Genomic DNA, 13847 nt, shown 5'->3' with positions numbered 1-13847 from the left:
AAGTTCAAAACATCATGGATGCATCCTCGCTCCAAACTATGGCATCTCATCGACTATGTAATTGTCCGCTCCAAAGACCACCGCGATGTCCTTAACACCAGAGCAATGACCAGTGCAGACGACTGCTGGACTGACCATCGCCTCATTCGCTCCATCATGTCTATTCGCTTAATGCGGAAAAGAAGGGTGCAGAAAGGACAGTGCCGGCCAAAGCTTAACATCGACTTGTTGGGTGACACCACCTACCAACAACAGCTGCAGGATGCTCTTAGCACAGCTTTGCCCCAACAGTACCCGGAGGATACTGAGACACACTGGGGCATACTGTCCACTGCCATCATGAACTCCTGCAAAAACATCCTTGGTCACAAAAAGCGGAGACATCAAGACTGGTATGATGAGAATGACACAGAGATTCAGCAACTCATTGACTTCAAGCGGAAAACTTTCATCACCTGGCAAAATAACATCCACTGCAAGGTGAAAAGAGAAGCCCATGCTAAAGCGAAGGCAGCCGTCCAAACGCAAGTTAGGAAACTGAAGAACCAGTGGTGGACAAAGAAGGCTCTGGAAATCCAGCAGCTTGCCGACTCTGGGGATACAAGAGGATTCTTTGATGCCACAAGAGCAGTATATGGTCCCAGACACCGCTGCCTAACCCCCCTTCGCTCAAAAGATGGGCTCTTGCTTCTGAAGGACAATGAGGCAATAGCAAACAGGTGGAAAGAGCACTATAAGGACCTCTTAAACAGGGATACTATTCCTGAGATGGAGGCTCTTGAGCGACTCCCCCAAAAACCCTTTGTTGAAAGCATGGGAGAACCACCCAGCCTGGATGAGGTGATGGATGCGATTAAGAACATGAGAAACAACAAGGCTCCTGGACCCGACGGCATCCCAGCAGAAGTCCTAAAGAAAGGAGGACCCGACCTTCTTAAGCACATTCATGCCCTGCTTCATAAAATCTGGGAAGAAGAAGAAATCCCTGTACAGCTTAGGGATGCCTTAATTGTCTCCATCTTTAAGAAGGGAGACAAGGCAGACTGCGGTAACTACCGTGGCATTTCTCTCCTTTCCACCATAGGGAAGGCCCTAGCTCGCGTGCTGGCCAACAGACTCACTCCCCTGTCAGAAAACATCCTTCCTGAGTCTCAGAGTGGATTTCGCCCAAACAGAGGCACTACTGACATGATTTTCACTATTCGCCAACTGCAAGAAAAATGCCGGGAACAAAATCTAGCACTATACATGGCCTTCATAGACCTCACCAAAGCCTTTGACTCAGTGAACCGCCAAGCCCTCTGGCTGGTTCTGGCAAAGATTGGCTGCCCAGAAAAGTTTGTCCGGGTACTGAGACTGTTGCATGATAACATGTCAGCCACAGTACTTAGCGGCAGTGGAGACGAAACTGAACCCTTTCGGGTCGACACAGGAGTCAAACAGGGATGTGTCATCGCTCCAACACTATTCTCAATCTTTATTGCTGCTATCCTCCATCTCACAAGCATGCATCTGCCCCAGGGAGTCGACATCATGTACAGGACTGACGGTCAACTCCTCAACATCAACCGTTTCAGGGCTAAAGGTCAAACCACCACCATATCAATCATGGAGCTGCAGTATGCGGATGACAACGCCCTTGTAGCCCTCTCAGAAGAGGACCTACAGTCCATCTTATCCGCCTTTGCGAAAGCATACCAACAGCTTGGTCTGGCCATAAATATAAAAAAGACCCAAATCCTCCACCAACCACCACCAAACAGCAGTACACCAGTCCTACCCCCCAACATCTCCATCGACAACATCACACTGGAAAATGTGGACCACTTCCCATACCTCGGCAGCCTCCTATCCTCAAAAGCTGTCATCGATGATGAAATACAACATCGCCTCAGTTGTGCCAGTGGCTCCTTCTCAAGGCTAAGGAAGAGAGTCTTTGAGAACCGCGACCTCCAACCAAAGACCAAAATCTTGGTATACAAAGCTGTGGTTCTCCCCACCCTTCTGTATGGGTCAGAAGCCTGGACCACATACAGCAGGCACATAAAGGCACTTGAGACGTACCATCAGAGGTGTCTCCGGAAAATCCTCAGGATAAGCTGGGAGGATCGGCGCACCAACACCAGCGTCCTGGAGGAGGCAAACTTTCACACCATCACTGCCACCATTGCCCAAAACCAGCTCAGATGGACTGGCCATGTTGTCCGCATGCCTGACTCTCGCCTCCCAAAACAAGTCCTGTACTCACAGCTTGTTAAAGGGAAACGGGCCCCGGGAGGTCAAAAGAAGAGGTATAAGGACAACATTAAAACAAACTTAAAGAAGTGCCACATTGACCTCAAAGCTTGGGAAGACAAGGCAACAGACAGGACGACCTGGAGAAACCTTGTCCGTGAGGGTGCCGCAAAATATGATGACGACCTCCGCCATGCTGCACAGGACAAGCGCAGACTCAGGAAGGAGAGAGCATCCAATAAACCATCCAATAAACCGGTCCAACCCAAACCCACCACTACATTCCCCTGTCCACACTGCACCAGAATAATCGGGTCCAGAATCGGCCTCCATCGCCACCTGACGACCCACAAGGACCAATAAGGAGGACAGTCATACTCGGATACGAGTGACCGCCGATGATGATGGTGTGTGTGTAATAAAGACGGTGTGTATGCATCTGACTGCGCACAGTGCTGTGTGTGTGTAATAAAGACTGTGTGTATGCATCTGACTGCGCACAGTGTGTGTGTGTGTGTGTGTGTGTGTGTGTGTGTGTGTAATAAAGACTGTGTGTATGCATCTGACTGCGCACAGTGTGTGTGTGTGTGTGTGTAATAAAGACGGTGTGTATGCATCTGACTGCGCACAGTGCTGTGTGTGTGTAATAAAGACTGTGTGTATGCATCTGACTGCGCACAGTGTGTGTGTGTGTGTGTGTAATAAAGACTGTGTGTATGCATCTGACTGCGCACAGTGTGTGTGTGTGTGTGTGTAATAAAGATGGTGTGTATGCATCTGACTGCGCACAGTGTGTGTGTGTGTGTGTGTGTGTGTGTGTGTGTAATAAAGACTGTGTGTATGCATCTGACTGCGCACAGTGTGTGTGTGTGTGTGTGTGTAATAAAAACTGTGTGTATGCATCTGACTGCGCACAGTGTGTGTGTGTGTGTGTAATAAAGACTGTGTGTATGCATCTGACTGCGCACAGTGTGTGTGTGTGTGTGTGTGTGTAATAAAGACGGTGTGTATGCATCTGACTGCGCACAGTGCTGTGTGTGTGTGTAATAAAGACGGTGTGTATGCATCTGACTGCGCACAGTGCTGTGCAGTGTGCTTTGTAGTGTGCACAGCGTGTTATACTCATAGACTGTAAAAAATATGGACAAAGCGTTCCGCGGGTCTAACATGAACGTAAAATGAAGCCTGTCAGTCCTTGCAATGGAAGTCGCCATCTTTCTAGATCCGTTTGGGCCCAGCTGGCCATTGGCTGGCCCAGACAACGAGGCGGGACTTCCCCCCTTCTTCTCCGTTGGTTTTTATTTTGACTCGAGTGGGAGGGGAATCCCTATCATAGACTGTAACGGCAGCCACGCCCCTCAGAACATACACGACTTTATGCTCATTTTTTAAATTAATGGGACCATAATTTTCCAAAAAGAATATTATGACATTAGAAATGAGACTTTAAACTAGTGACTAGTCTAGGTGAAGTTGGGCCCAAATACATGGACTTCTATGGGGCTATGGGTTTTTCTGGGTCCAATGACAGCGCCACAACAGGCCATTATATGAACTTTCATTTCCTTAGTGGCTTCACAAAATATCTGTCTGACTGCCCCCCTGGTTATACTATAGCTATATTTATTAATCAACGTAGTTACTGAACATGTGAGGGTACTATACCCTAGGGGACACGGGGAGAACATGTGAGGGTACTATACCCTAGTAGTTACTGAACATGTGAGGGTACTATACCCTAGGGCGGTGTTTCCCAACCTGTGTTTCCCAACATGTGAGGGTACTATACCCTAGGGCGGTGTTTCCCAACCTGTGTTTCCCAACATGTGAGGGTACTATACCCTAGGGCGGTGTTTCCCAACCTGTGTTTCCCAACCGGAGCTTTGGTGCTCCGTTTGATGTGTCCAGGTGTTCCTCCTGATAACCCTGATTTGACCCAAATTATCACTATCCCTGCCCCGAAATAGCTACTGAGCTGCAGGCTTCATATTGTTGCGTCGACAACCTAATTAGACGTGCGACGACAACAACAACGGCGGAACAATAGACTCGAACGACCATCGGCCATAGGAATGTTAAAGGAACGTTAATGCTAATCGCCATAACCTGTACTCGCCGGTGCTACTTATTGCTTTCACTCCCAGCCTCAACCATGAAGCACGGGCGTTAGCGCGATAATAAAATGCGATGCCACTAACCTTGATGGATAAAGTTATGTATATTATTGTTATGTATGTATGTATATGCATATCTTTTATTTTCTCTGGACTTGTTAACCCATCTAGACTTTCAAGCACCAAACTGCACCAAACTGCAAATGTGTCCATATTTGTATATTATTTTTGTATTTAATGTTTTGGTATGTGTATAACTGTGTCCTTTGTTCCACAACATGCCTGAGCTGAGCTGTCTGTTTTTGTTTGTTTGTTTTGTTTTTCCTGTCTTGTCTTTGTCATAAAATGTGAAAATCAATAAAAATATTTTTGAAAAAAAAAGAAAAAAAGATTATTGCAACTCTTTGTATATTGGCATCGACCAGGCGTCACTCAGGCGTTTACAGCTAGTGCAGAACACAGCTGCCTGCCTTCTCACCGGCACTATAAAATATGTTATAGTGTAATAGTGTATATTGTATAGTGTTACAGTGTCATAGTGTTGTATATATTTATAGGAGGGTTGACATACTGTGAATCAGGAGGTCCAGGTTCGTTACTGAAGTCAGGAGGATTTCCTTTAGACCAGTCACTCTTCACAGACAGAAGGCTGGGAGTTGGAGACTCTGCTCTGTGGTGGACACTTCTGGAATCATACAGACAGAAATACCAATACATAAACAACAGAGACAGTGAATAATACTACTAGAAATAATACTAAGTAAATAACATACAGTAATTAGCATAACAGTAGCTTGTATTCCATGTAGTACAAACTGTGCAATGGAATGATTTGCCCAAGCAGATAAAGACAAGTGCCTCAGTATTGAGAAGGCGTTTTTAGAATGGGTTAAAGGTGTCTGTTGAATTGAGCAATTGTAACAGTTATCTCCTTAACACATTCCGACCAGGATTACTGCATGTTTATGTGAGGGTACCTACCCTAGGGGAAACGGGGAGAACATACAAACTCCACACAGAAAGGCCCTTTCGTCAACCCCGCCTCGGGTATGGGCACTGATGACGCAGAGGAGAGAACACGCCCCCCAGCGCCCACAGCGGGAATCGAACCCAGGATCTTCTAGCTGTGAGGCGACAACACTACCGACTGCGCCAAGGGTATCGCCCAATTGTCTCGGTCCCGACGTGCCCTTGAGCAAGGCAGAAAATCAACGCTTGGCCAATCACAGAGACCCACGAGCATTGATACCACATGATCCACGATAGCACATGGCTAATTAACATATATTTAAATTAGGACCATCGTATGCAAATTAGCCATGCGGCATATGCCACATGGAAAGAGGTGCACAATGCATAACATAACATAGCTTACTCGTTTCCATTGCATGTCAGATAAGACAACATTGATGTGAGTGAGATGATACAAACATTACTTACAAACGATGCTTGACTTGAATGAATAACATACATACTACCTTAAAATACAAGTGTGATGGTATACCATAAAAGAACACCATGTGATATCAGTGATATTTTATTACAAATGCAAAAAAACAAAGCAACAAAAAAAACAGTGCAGTAATATTTTGTATAGTGCAACAATTTTGCATGTAGGCCTATTGAATATATCGTCTCTGTCCGCCAGGCAGAAATAAACCATATGTCCAAACCAAAACTTACTTTTCAGCATGGACTTGTGGACGAAATGTTATCCAATGACAAAATATTCTTTAGTTTGGGGTCTGAGAGGCTAGATCTAATTGAATGGTGGTCCATGGCTCATAATGTCAATTGAACAGTGGGCCTTGATATGAAAAGGGTTGAAAACCACTGATGAGCTATTTCTGCCTGACAGCAACGATATAACATGCCTATAACATTTAACATAATAATACTTACATTTTTAAACCAGGTAGGTTTACTTAAAATAGTTAGAAATAGTGCTTTTTAGCTTGTAAACAGAATATAAAATACAACTTTTTAGGTAGTTTTTACTTTGTGCTTTTTACTTGTAGCATGTAAATAGTAGCTTGTAAATATAATTATTGTGGCCGGTGTCATCGCACCAAGACGCACAACAGCATCCAGCGCAGCCTGCCTTACTCTCTCTGGTGACAGGGGTCGAACCCATGGCCTTCTCTCCTGTTTGGCTTTTGTGGCTGGCCAAGAGTCTACCAGACACGGAGTACCATCAATCTCCTTTCTGAATGAAGGATCCATTCTGCATGTTTGAAGAAAACAGCGAAGTCAACAACAACAAACAAACCAACAATTAGAATATGCTTGGTATGAACTCTTTAGCATATTCTCCCTTCTTACATTCTACCTCAATATGCTGCATGAATGGAGCCTGTGTAAAAGTCAAGAATCTCTGCCTGCCATTGCATTGAAAGGTGATCAGATCTAGCTATAAAACAAAGAACTGCATTGCATCAAATGGTGGTCTGTGGCTCAAATGCTGACTACATAATGGGCCTTGATACAAAAGGGTTGAAACCCACTGCATTAAACTTTGACTATTATGACTTTGTCTTCTGCTATACTGAGCTACAAATCTAACAAAAATAACTGAAATTGAAATCTGTGTTGTGTCACTCCTCATGCAAATTCAGTCATTAATAGCCTACAATTCATTAGCCTATAGTAGCCTACAAAGCATTACACATTACACATGTACTAGGGTGCACCATTTTCATTTCATCATAACAAGAGACGTACAAATATACAATCATATCATGCGTGGACATGCATTGTACAGGCAGATGAAGGCTGGCTATGTGAGGCTCCTAGAACGTCACATTGTTAACTCCGTTTATTGCACGGAACTTTTGTGCTGAATTAAAACTCCCGAGTTTATAATGTGGCAAACCCACAGATAAAATAAAGGCTAAAAAGTTTAAAAGTGATCGGGTTTAGCGGGAGCTGCTGTCAGACGCTGCTGTCAGACGCCAGCGCATGCGTTAAGCAGCTCAACCCTGAAACACAGCAACCGAGTTATACCATTATAGTCATTTATTAGCCCCACAAGTCAGAACCCAATGGTAGTGGCTGACCCAGGGGGTTCCGAGAGGGGATAGTCATTTATACGCTATGGGCTATGCAATGCAATACGGCCGCTATGCAAAAAAAAGACACAACGTGTCACATTATACAAAACAATAAGAATATAGATTTAACTCACGGTCATTCTGACTTGATGATCGAAGCAACAAATGTTATTGTTCCATGTTATTTCGTTGTCGTGAAGCTGCAGGGTGCTGTCGTGTTGTGGTCACGTGTGATTTGTTTTTATTCAGACATGCCGTTCTGAGATTCTTGCAGCCGGGACCTGAAGTCTTAACCAGGGCCGCGATTGGCCGCCCAAAATCGACAAAGAATGTGATTGGCTGACTCTCAGTGCAGGCATTTTTGCTGCCAACGAAAATCCAGGACCCCGATTGGCCGCCCAAGCTCGACAAAGAAGTTACAGCAGGTGCCACTGTCCCCCCTCTTGGTTTTATTTTTGATAAAGATTTCCAACTTAATAAACAAATCAGCTCCGTCGTTAAAACTATCTTCTTCCAATCATCGCCACGGTCAAATCCTACCTTCCCCAAAAAACAGCTGGAGATGGTTATCCATGCTTTGATTTCATCAAGAATAGATTATTGCATAGAGCTTGGTCGATTCAGCTAAGAACCATATACCGATTACAGATCTCACCTAGCCTTCGCCATAAATTGAATCCTACTCTATCTCCGCTCTGTCTTAACTGTAAAACTGAAGAGGGAAATTATATTCACTGTATATGGTCATGTCATAAGATTAAACGATACCGGTTGGGTATCGTGCAGCAGTTGAATGAGATCTTTAATATGGAGTTTGAACCCGACCCTGTGTTTGATTCTTGGGCTGCCCGATGAAAAGATTGTTAACAAGTTCCATACACGTCTGTTTAATCTCTTAATTTATACTGCTAGGAAAAATATTCTGTTGTCTTGGATTAACGAGAAACCACCAACAAAAAAAGATTGGAACAAAATAATCATGCAGTGCATGCCGTTGGAATTCCTAACCTGCCTGCTACGCTCCACCACAGATACCTTCTATAAAATATGGGACCCATATTTGAGATTTGTTGGCCCTCAGTTAGCTACCACCTTGACCATAGGGTTCCTGGACAGAAGCGATGCCACTAACCTTGATGGACAAAGTTATGTATATTATTGTTATGTATGTATGTATGTATATCTTTTGTTTTCTTTAATTTTCTCTGGAGTCGTTAACCCATCTAGACTTTCAAGCACCAAACTGCAAATGTGTCCATATTTGTATATTATTTTTGTATTTAATGTTTTGGTATGTGTATAACTGTGTCCTTTGTTCCACAACATGCCTGAGCTGAGCTGTCTGTTTTTGTTAGTTTGTTTTGTTTTTCTTGTCTTGTCTTTGTCATTGTCATAAAATGTGAAAATCAATAAAAATATTATTGAAAAAAAAAAAGAATAAAGATTATTGCAACTCTTTGTATATTGGCATCAACCAGGCGTCACTCAGGTGTTTACAGCTAGTGCAGAACACAGCTGCCCGCCTTCTCACCGGCACTATAACATATGTTATAGTTTATATTGTATAGTGTTATAGTGTTATAGTGTTGTATATATTTATAGGAGGGTTGACATACTGTGAATCAGGAGGTCCAGGTTCGTTACTGAAGTCAGGAGGATTTCCTTTAGACCAGTCACTCTTCACAGACAGAAGGCTGGGAGTTGGAGACTCTGCTCTGTGGTGGACACTTCTGGAATCATACAGACAGAAATAACAATACATAAACAACAGAGACCGTGAATAATACTACTAGAAATAATACTAAGTAAATAACAGACAGTAATTAGCATAACAATAGCTTGTATTCCATGTAGTACAAACTGTGCAATGGAATGATTTGCCCAAGGAGATAAAGACAAGTGCCTCTCTAAACACTTAAAACTTAGGTCAGGATTGAGAAGGCGTTTTTAGAATCCTGAATGGGTCTGTTGAATTGAGTAATTGTAACAGTTATCTCCTTAACACATTCCGACCAGGATTACTGCATGTTTTTGTGAGGGTACCTACCCTAGGGGACATAGGGAGAACATGTGAGGGTACCTACCCTAGGGGACACGGGGAGAACATGTGAGGGTACTATACCCTAGGGGACACGGGGAGAACATGTTAGGGTACTATACCCTAGGGGACACGGGGAGAACATGTGAGGGTACCTACCCTAGGGGACAACATGTGAGGGTACCTACCCTAGGGGACACGGGGAGAACATGTGAGGGTACTATACCCTAGGGGACACAGGGAAAACATGTGAGGGTACCTACCCTAGGGGACACGGGAGAACATGTGAGGGTACCTACCCTAGGGTACACGGGGAGAACATGTGAGGGTACTATACCCTAGGGGACACGGGGAGAACATGTTAGGGTACTATACCCTATAGGGACACGGGGAGAACATGTGAGGGTACCTACCCTAGGGGACACGGGGAGAACATGTGAGGGTACCTATCCTAGGGGAAACGGGGAGAACATACAAACTCCACACAGAAAGGCCGTTTCGCCAACCCCGCCTCGGGTATGGGCTCTGGTGACGCAGAGGAGAGAACACGCCCCCAGCACCCAAAGCGGGAATCGAACCCAGAACCTTCTAGCTGTGAGGCGACAACACTACCGACTGTGCCACTGTCCGCCCTCTTGGTTTTATTTTTTATATAGATTTTAAACTTAATAAACAAATCAGCTCCGTTGTTAAAACTCTCTTCTTCCAATCATCGCCACGGTCAAATCCTACCTCCCCCTAAAAACAGCTGGAGATGGTTATCCATGCTTTGATTTCATCAAGAATAGATTATTGCAACTCTTTATATATTGGCATCGACCAGGCGTCACTCAGGCGTTTACAGCTAGTGCAGAACACAGCTGCCCGCCTTCTCACCGTCACTATAAAATATGTTATAGTGTAAATTGTATAGTGTTATAGTGTTATAGTGTTGTATATATTTATAGGAGGGTTGACATACTGTGAATCAGGAGGTCCAGGTTCATTACTGAAGTCAGGAGGATTTCCTTTAGACCAGTCACTCTTCACAGACAGAAGGCTGGGAGTTGGAGACTCTGCTCTGTGGTGGACACTTCTGGAATCATACAGACAGAAATAACAATACATAAACAACAGAGACCGTGAACAATACTACTAGAAATAATACTAAGTAAATAACAGGACAGTCTGCTAAATGCCTAAATTGTAAATTGTAACAGACAGTAATTAGCATAACAGTAGCTTGTATTCCATGTAGTACAAACGGTGCAATGGAATGATTTGCCCAAGGAGATAAAGACAAGTGCCTCTCTAAACACTTAAAACTTAGGTCAGGATTGAGAAGGCGTTTTTAGAATCCTGAATGGGTCTGTTGAATTGAGCAATTGTAACAGTTTTCTCCTTAACACATTCCTACCAGGATTACTTCATGCTTTTGTGAGGGTACCCTATGGGACACGGGGAGAACATGTGAGGGTACCTACCCTAGGGGACACGGGGGGAACATGTGAGGGTACCTACCCTAGGGGACACGGGGGGGGAACATGTGAGGGTACCTACCCTAGGGGACACGGGGAGAACATGTGAGGGTACTATACCCTAGGGGACACGGGGAGAACATGTGAGGGTACCTACCCTAGGGGACACGGGGAGAACATGTGAGGGTACCTACCCTAGGGGACACAGAGAGAACATGTGAGGGTACCTACCCTAGGGGACACGGGGAGAACATGTGAGGGTACTATACCCTAGGGGACACGGGGAGAACATGTGAGGGTACCTACCCTAGGGGACACGGGGAGAACATGTGAGGGTACCTACCCTAGGGGACACGGGGAGAACATGTGAGGGTACCTAGCCTAGGGGACACAGTAATTGTAATTGTGAGTTTGTTTTTTAACATGCAGCGCGAGTCCTCGGGAGCCGATCTACAAGCTCACAACGTTGCACTGCGAGTAGCCTAGAGAAGGCTGTCAAGTGAGCAGCGCAATCGCGCATGCTATAGAAATATCCTAATAAATAAATAAAAAGGTGTTGCTTGCAGGGGCAGTTTCCTTATGGGACTTGCCTCTAGAATGCATGCATATGCATACAAGTGCACTCGGCTTTTATATATATATCATTTTTTTATGTGCTGAACAATGTTAGGGAGTAGGGACACATGCCTACATATTTTATCTGCGATTTGGGAACTATTTATTGATTCAGCATGAAGACTAAAGCCTTCTGAATGCTTGCGTGGATTCGTCCGCCACCTAAAGAGGTTCCATAGGATTTGACGGAGTTTCCGACCAACCTACGTGAGCGTCAAGTTCACGGCCATTTCCATGAATTCCAAATTAATGTGGGAAATCCACGTAAATGTCACGTCATGTTATCGTAAACGCCGTTGTGAATCTGGCCCATAGTGTATATTGTATAGTGTATATTGTATAGTGTTACAGTGTCATAGTGTTGTATATATTTATAGGAGGGTTGACATACTGTGAATCAGGAGGTCCAGGTTCGTTACTGAAGTCAGGAGGATTTCCTTTAGACCAGTCACTCTTCACAGACAGAAGGCTGGGAGTTGGAGACTCTGCTCTGTGGTGGACACTTCTGGAATCATACAGACAGAAATAACAATACATAAACAACAGAGACAGTGAATAATACTACTAGAAATAATACTAAGTAAATAACAGACAGTAATTAGCATAACAGTAGCTTGTATTCCATGTAGTACAAACGGTGCAATGGAATGATTTGCCCAAGGAGATAAAGACAAGTGCCTCTCTAAACACTTAAAACTTAGGTCAGGATTGAGAAGGCGTTTTTAGAATCCTGAATGGGTCTGTTGAATTGAGCAATTGTAACAGTTATCTCCTTAACACATTCCGACCAGGATTACTGCGTGTTTTTGTGAGGGTACCTACCCTAGGAGACACGGGGAGAACATGTGAGGGTACTATACCCTAGGGTACACGGGGAGAACATGTGAGGGTACCTACCCTAGGGGACACGGGGAGAACATGTGAGGGTACCTACCCTAGGGGACACGGGGAGAACATGTGAGGGTACCTACCCTAGGGGACACGGGGAGAACATGTGAGGGTACCTACCCTAGGGGACACGGGGAGAACATGTGAGGGTACCTACCCTAGGGGACACGCGGAGAACATGTGAGGGTACTATACCCTAAGGGAAACGGGGAGAACATACAAACTCCACACAGAAAGGCCGTTTCGCCAACCCCGCCTCGGGTATGGGCTCTGGTGACGCAGAGGAGAGAACACGCCCCCAGCGCCCAAAGCGGGAATCGAAGCCAGGACCTTCTAGCTGTGAGGCGACAACACTACAGACTGTGCCACTGTCCCCCCTCTTGGTTATTTTTGATAAAGATTTTAAACTTAATAAACAAATCAGTTCCGTTGTTAAAACTCTCTTCTTCCAATCATCGCCACGGTCAAATCCTACCTCCCCCTAAAAACAGCTGGAGATGGTTATCCATGCTTTGATTTCATCAAGAATAGATTATTGCAACTCTTTGTATATTGGCATCGACCAGGCGTCACTCAGGCGTTTACAGCTAGTGCAGAACACAGCTGCCCGCCTTCTTACCGGCACTATAAAATATGTTAGTGTATATTGTATAGTGTTATAGTGTATATTGTATAGTGTTATGGTGTATATTGTATAGTGTTGTATATATTTATAGGAGGGTTGACATACTGTGAATCAGGAGGTCCAGGTTCGTTACTGAAGTCAGGAGGATTTCCTTTAGACCAGTCACTCTTCACAGACAGAAGGCTGGGAGTTGGAGACTCTGCTCTGTGGTGGACACTTCTGGAATCATACAGACAGAAATAACAATACATAAACAACAGAGACCGTGAATAATACTACTAGAAATAATACTAAGTAAATAACATACAGGACCGTCTGCTAAATGCCTAAATTGTAAATTGTAACAGACAGTAATTAGCATAACAGTAGCTTGTATTCCATGTAGTACAAACGGTGCAATGGAATGATTTGCCCAAGGAGATAAAGACAAGTGCCTCTGGGCCACATGAACATGTGAGGGTACCTACCCTAGGGGACACGGGAGAACATGTGAGGGTACTATACCCTAGGGGACACGGGGAGAACATGTGAGGGTACCTACCCTAGGGGACACGGGGAGAACATGTGAGGGTACCTACCCTAGGGGACACGGGTAGAACATGTGAGGGTACCTACCCTAGGGGACACGGGGAGAACATGTGAGGGTACCTACCCTAGGGGACACGGGGAGAACATGTGAGGGTACCTACCCTAGGGGACACGGGGAGAACAAGTGAGGGTACCTACCCTAGGGCAGGGGTAAGCAACCTTTTTGACATGAAGTGCCATGATATTTTTCCTTGATACTCAGAGTGCCATAGTAATAAATTCCCTTAGTCAATAGTA

The 13847-nt window shown here is 44.7% G+C and overlaps 1 protein-coding gene across 1 annotated transcript in view; it reads right to left on the bottom strand.

Annotated features, from left to right (window-relative positions):
* Positions 1-13847, bottom strand: part of LOC308320878 (uncharacterized protein) — a 288416-nt gene that overhangs the window by 258456 nt on the left and 16113 nt on the right. Inside the window, exons 8-12 of the mRNA XM_080771587.1 lie at positions 13128-13241; positions 11901-12014; positions 10399-10512; positions 9016-9129; positions 4921-5034 (exon numbers count right to left, since the gene is read on the bottom strand). Of these exons, the coding sequence (XP_080627713.1) occupies positions 4921-5034; positions 9016-9129; positions 10399-10512; positions 11901-12014; positions 13128-13241 (570 nt within the window). The remainder of the gene's footprint in view (positions 1-4920; positions 5035-9015; positions 9130-10398; positions 10513-11900; positions 12015-13127; positions 13242-13847) is intronic.

Source organism: Protomyctophum bolini, assembly GCF_963924005.1.
Source record: "Protomyctophum bolini genome assembly, chromosome: 9".
Classification (NCBI taxonomy): Eukaryota; Metazoa; Chordata; class Actinopteri; order Myctophiformes; family Myctophidae; genus Protomyctophum; species Protomyctophum bolini.
Note: the sequence above shows the minus strand (reverse complement) of the source record. Positions and strands in the feature narration are given on the sequence as shown.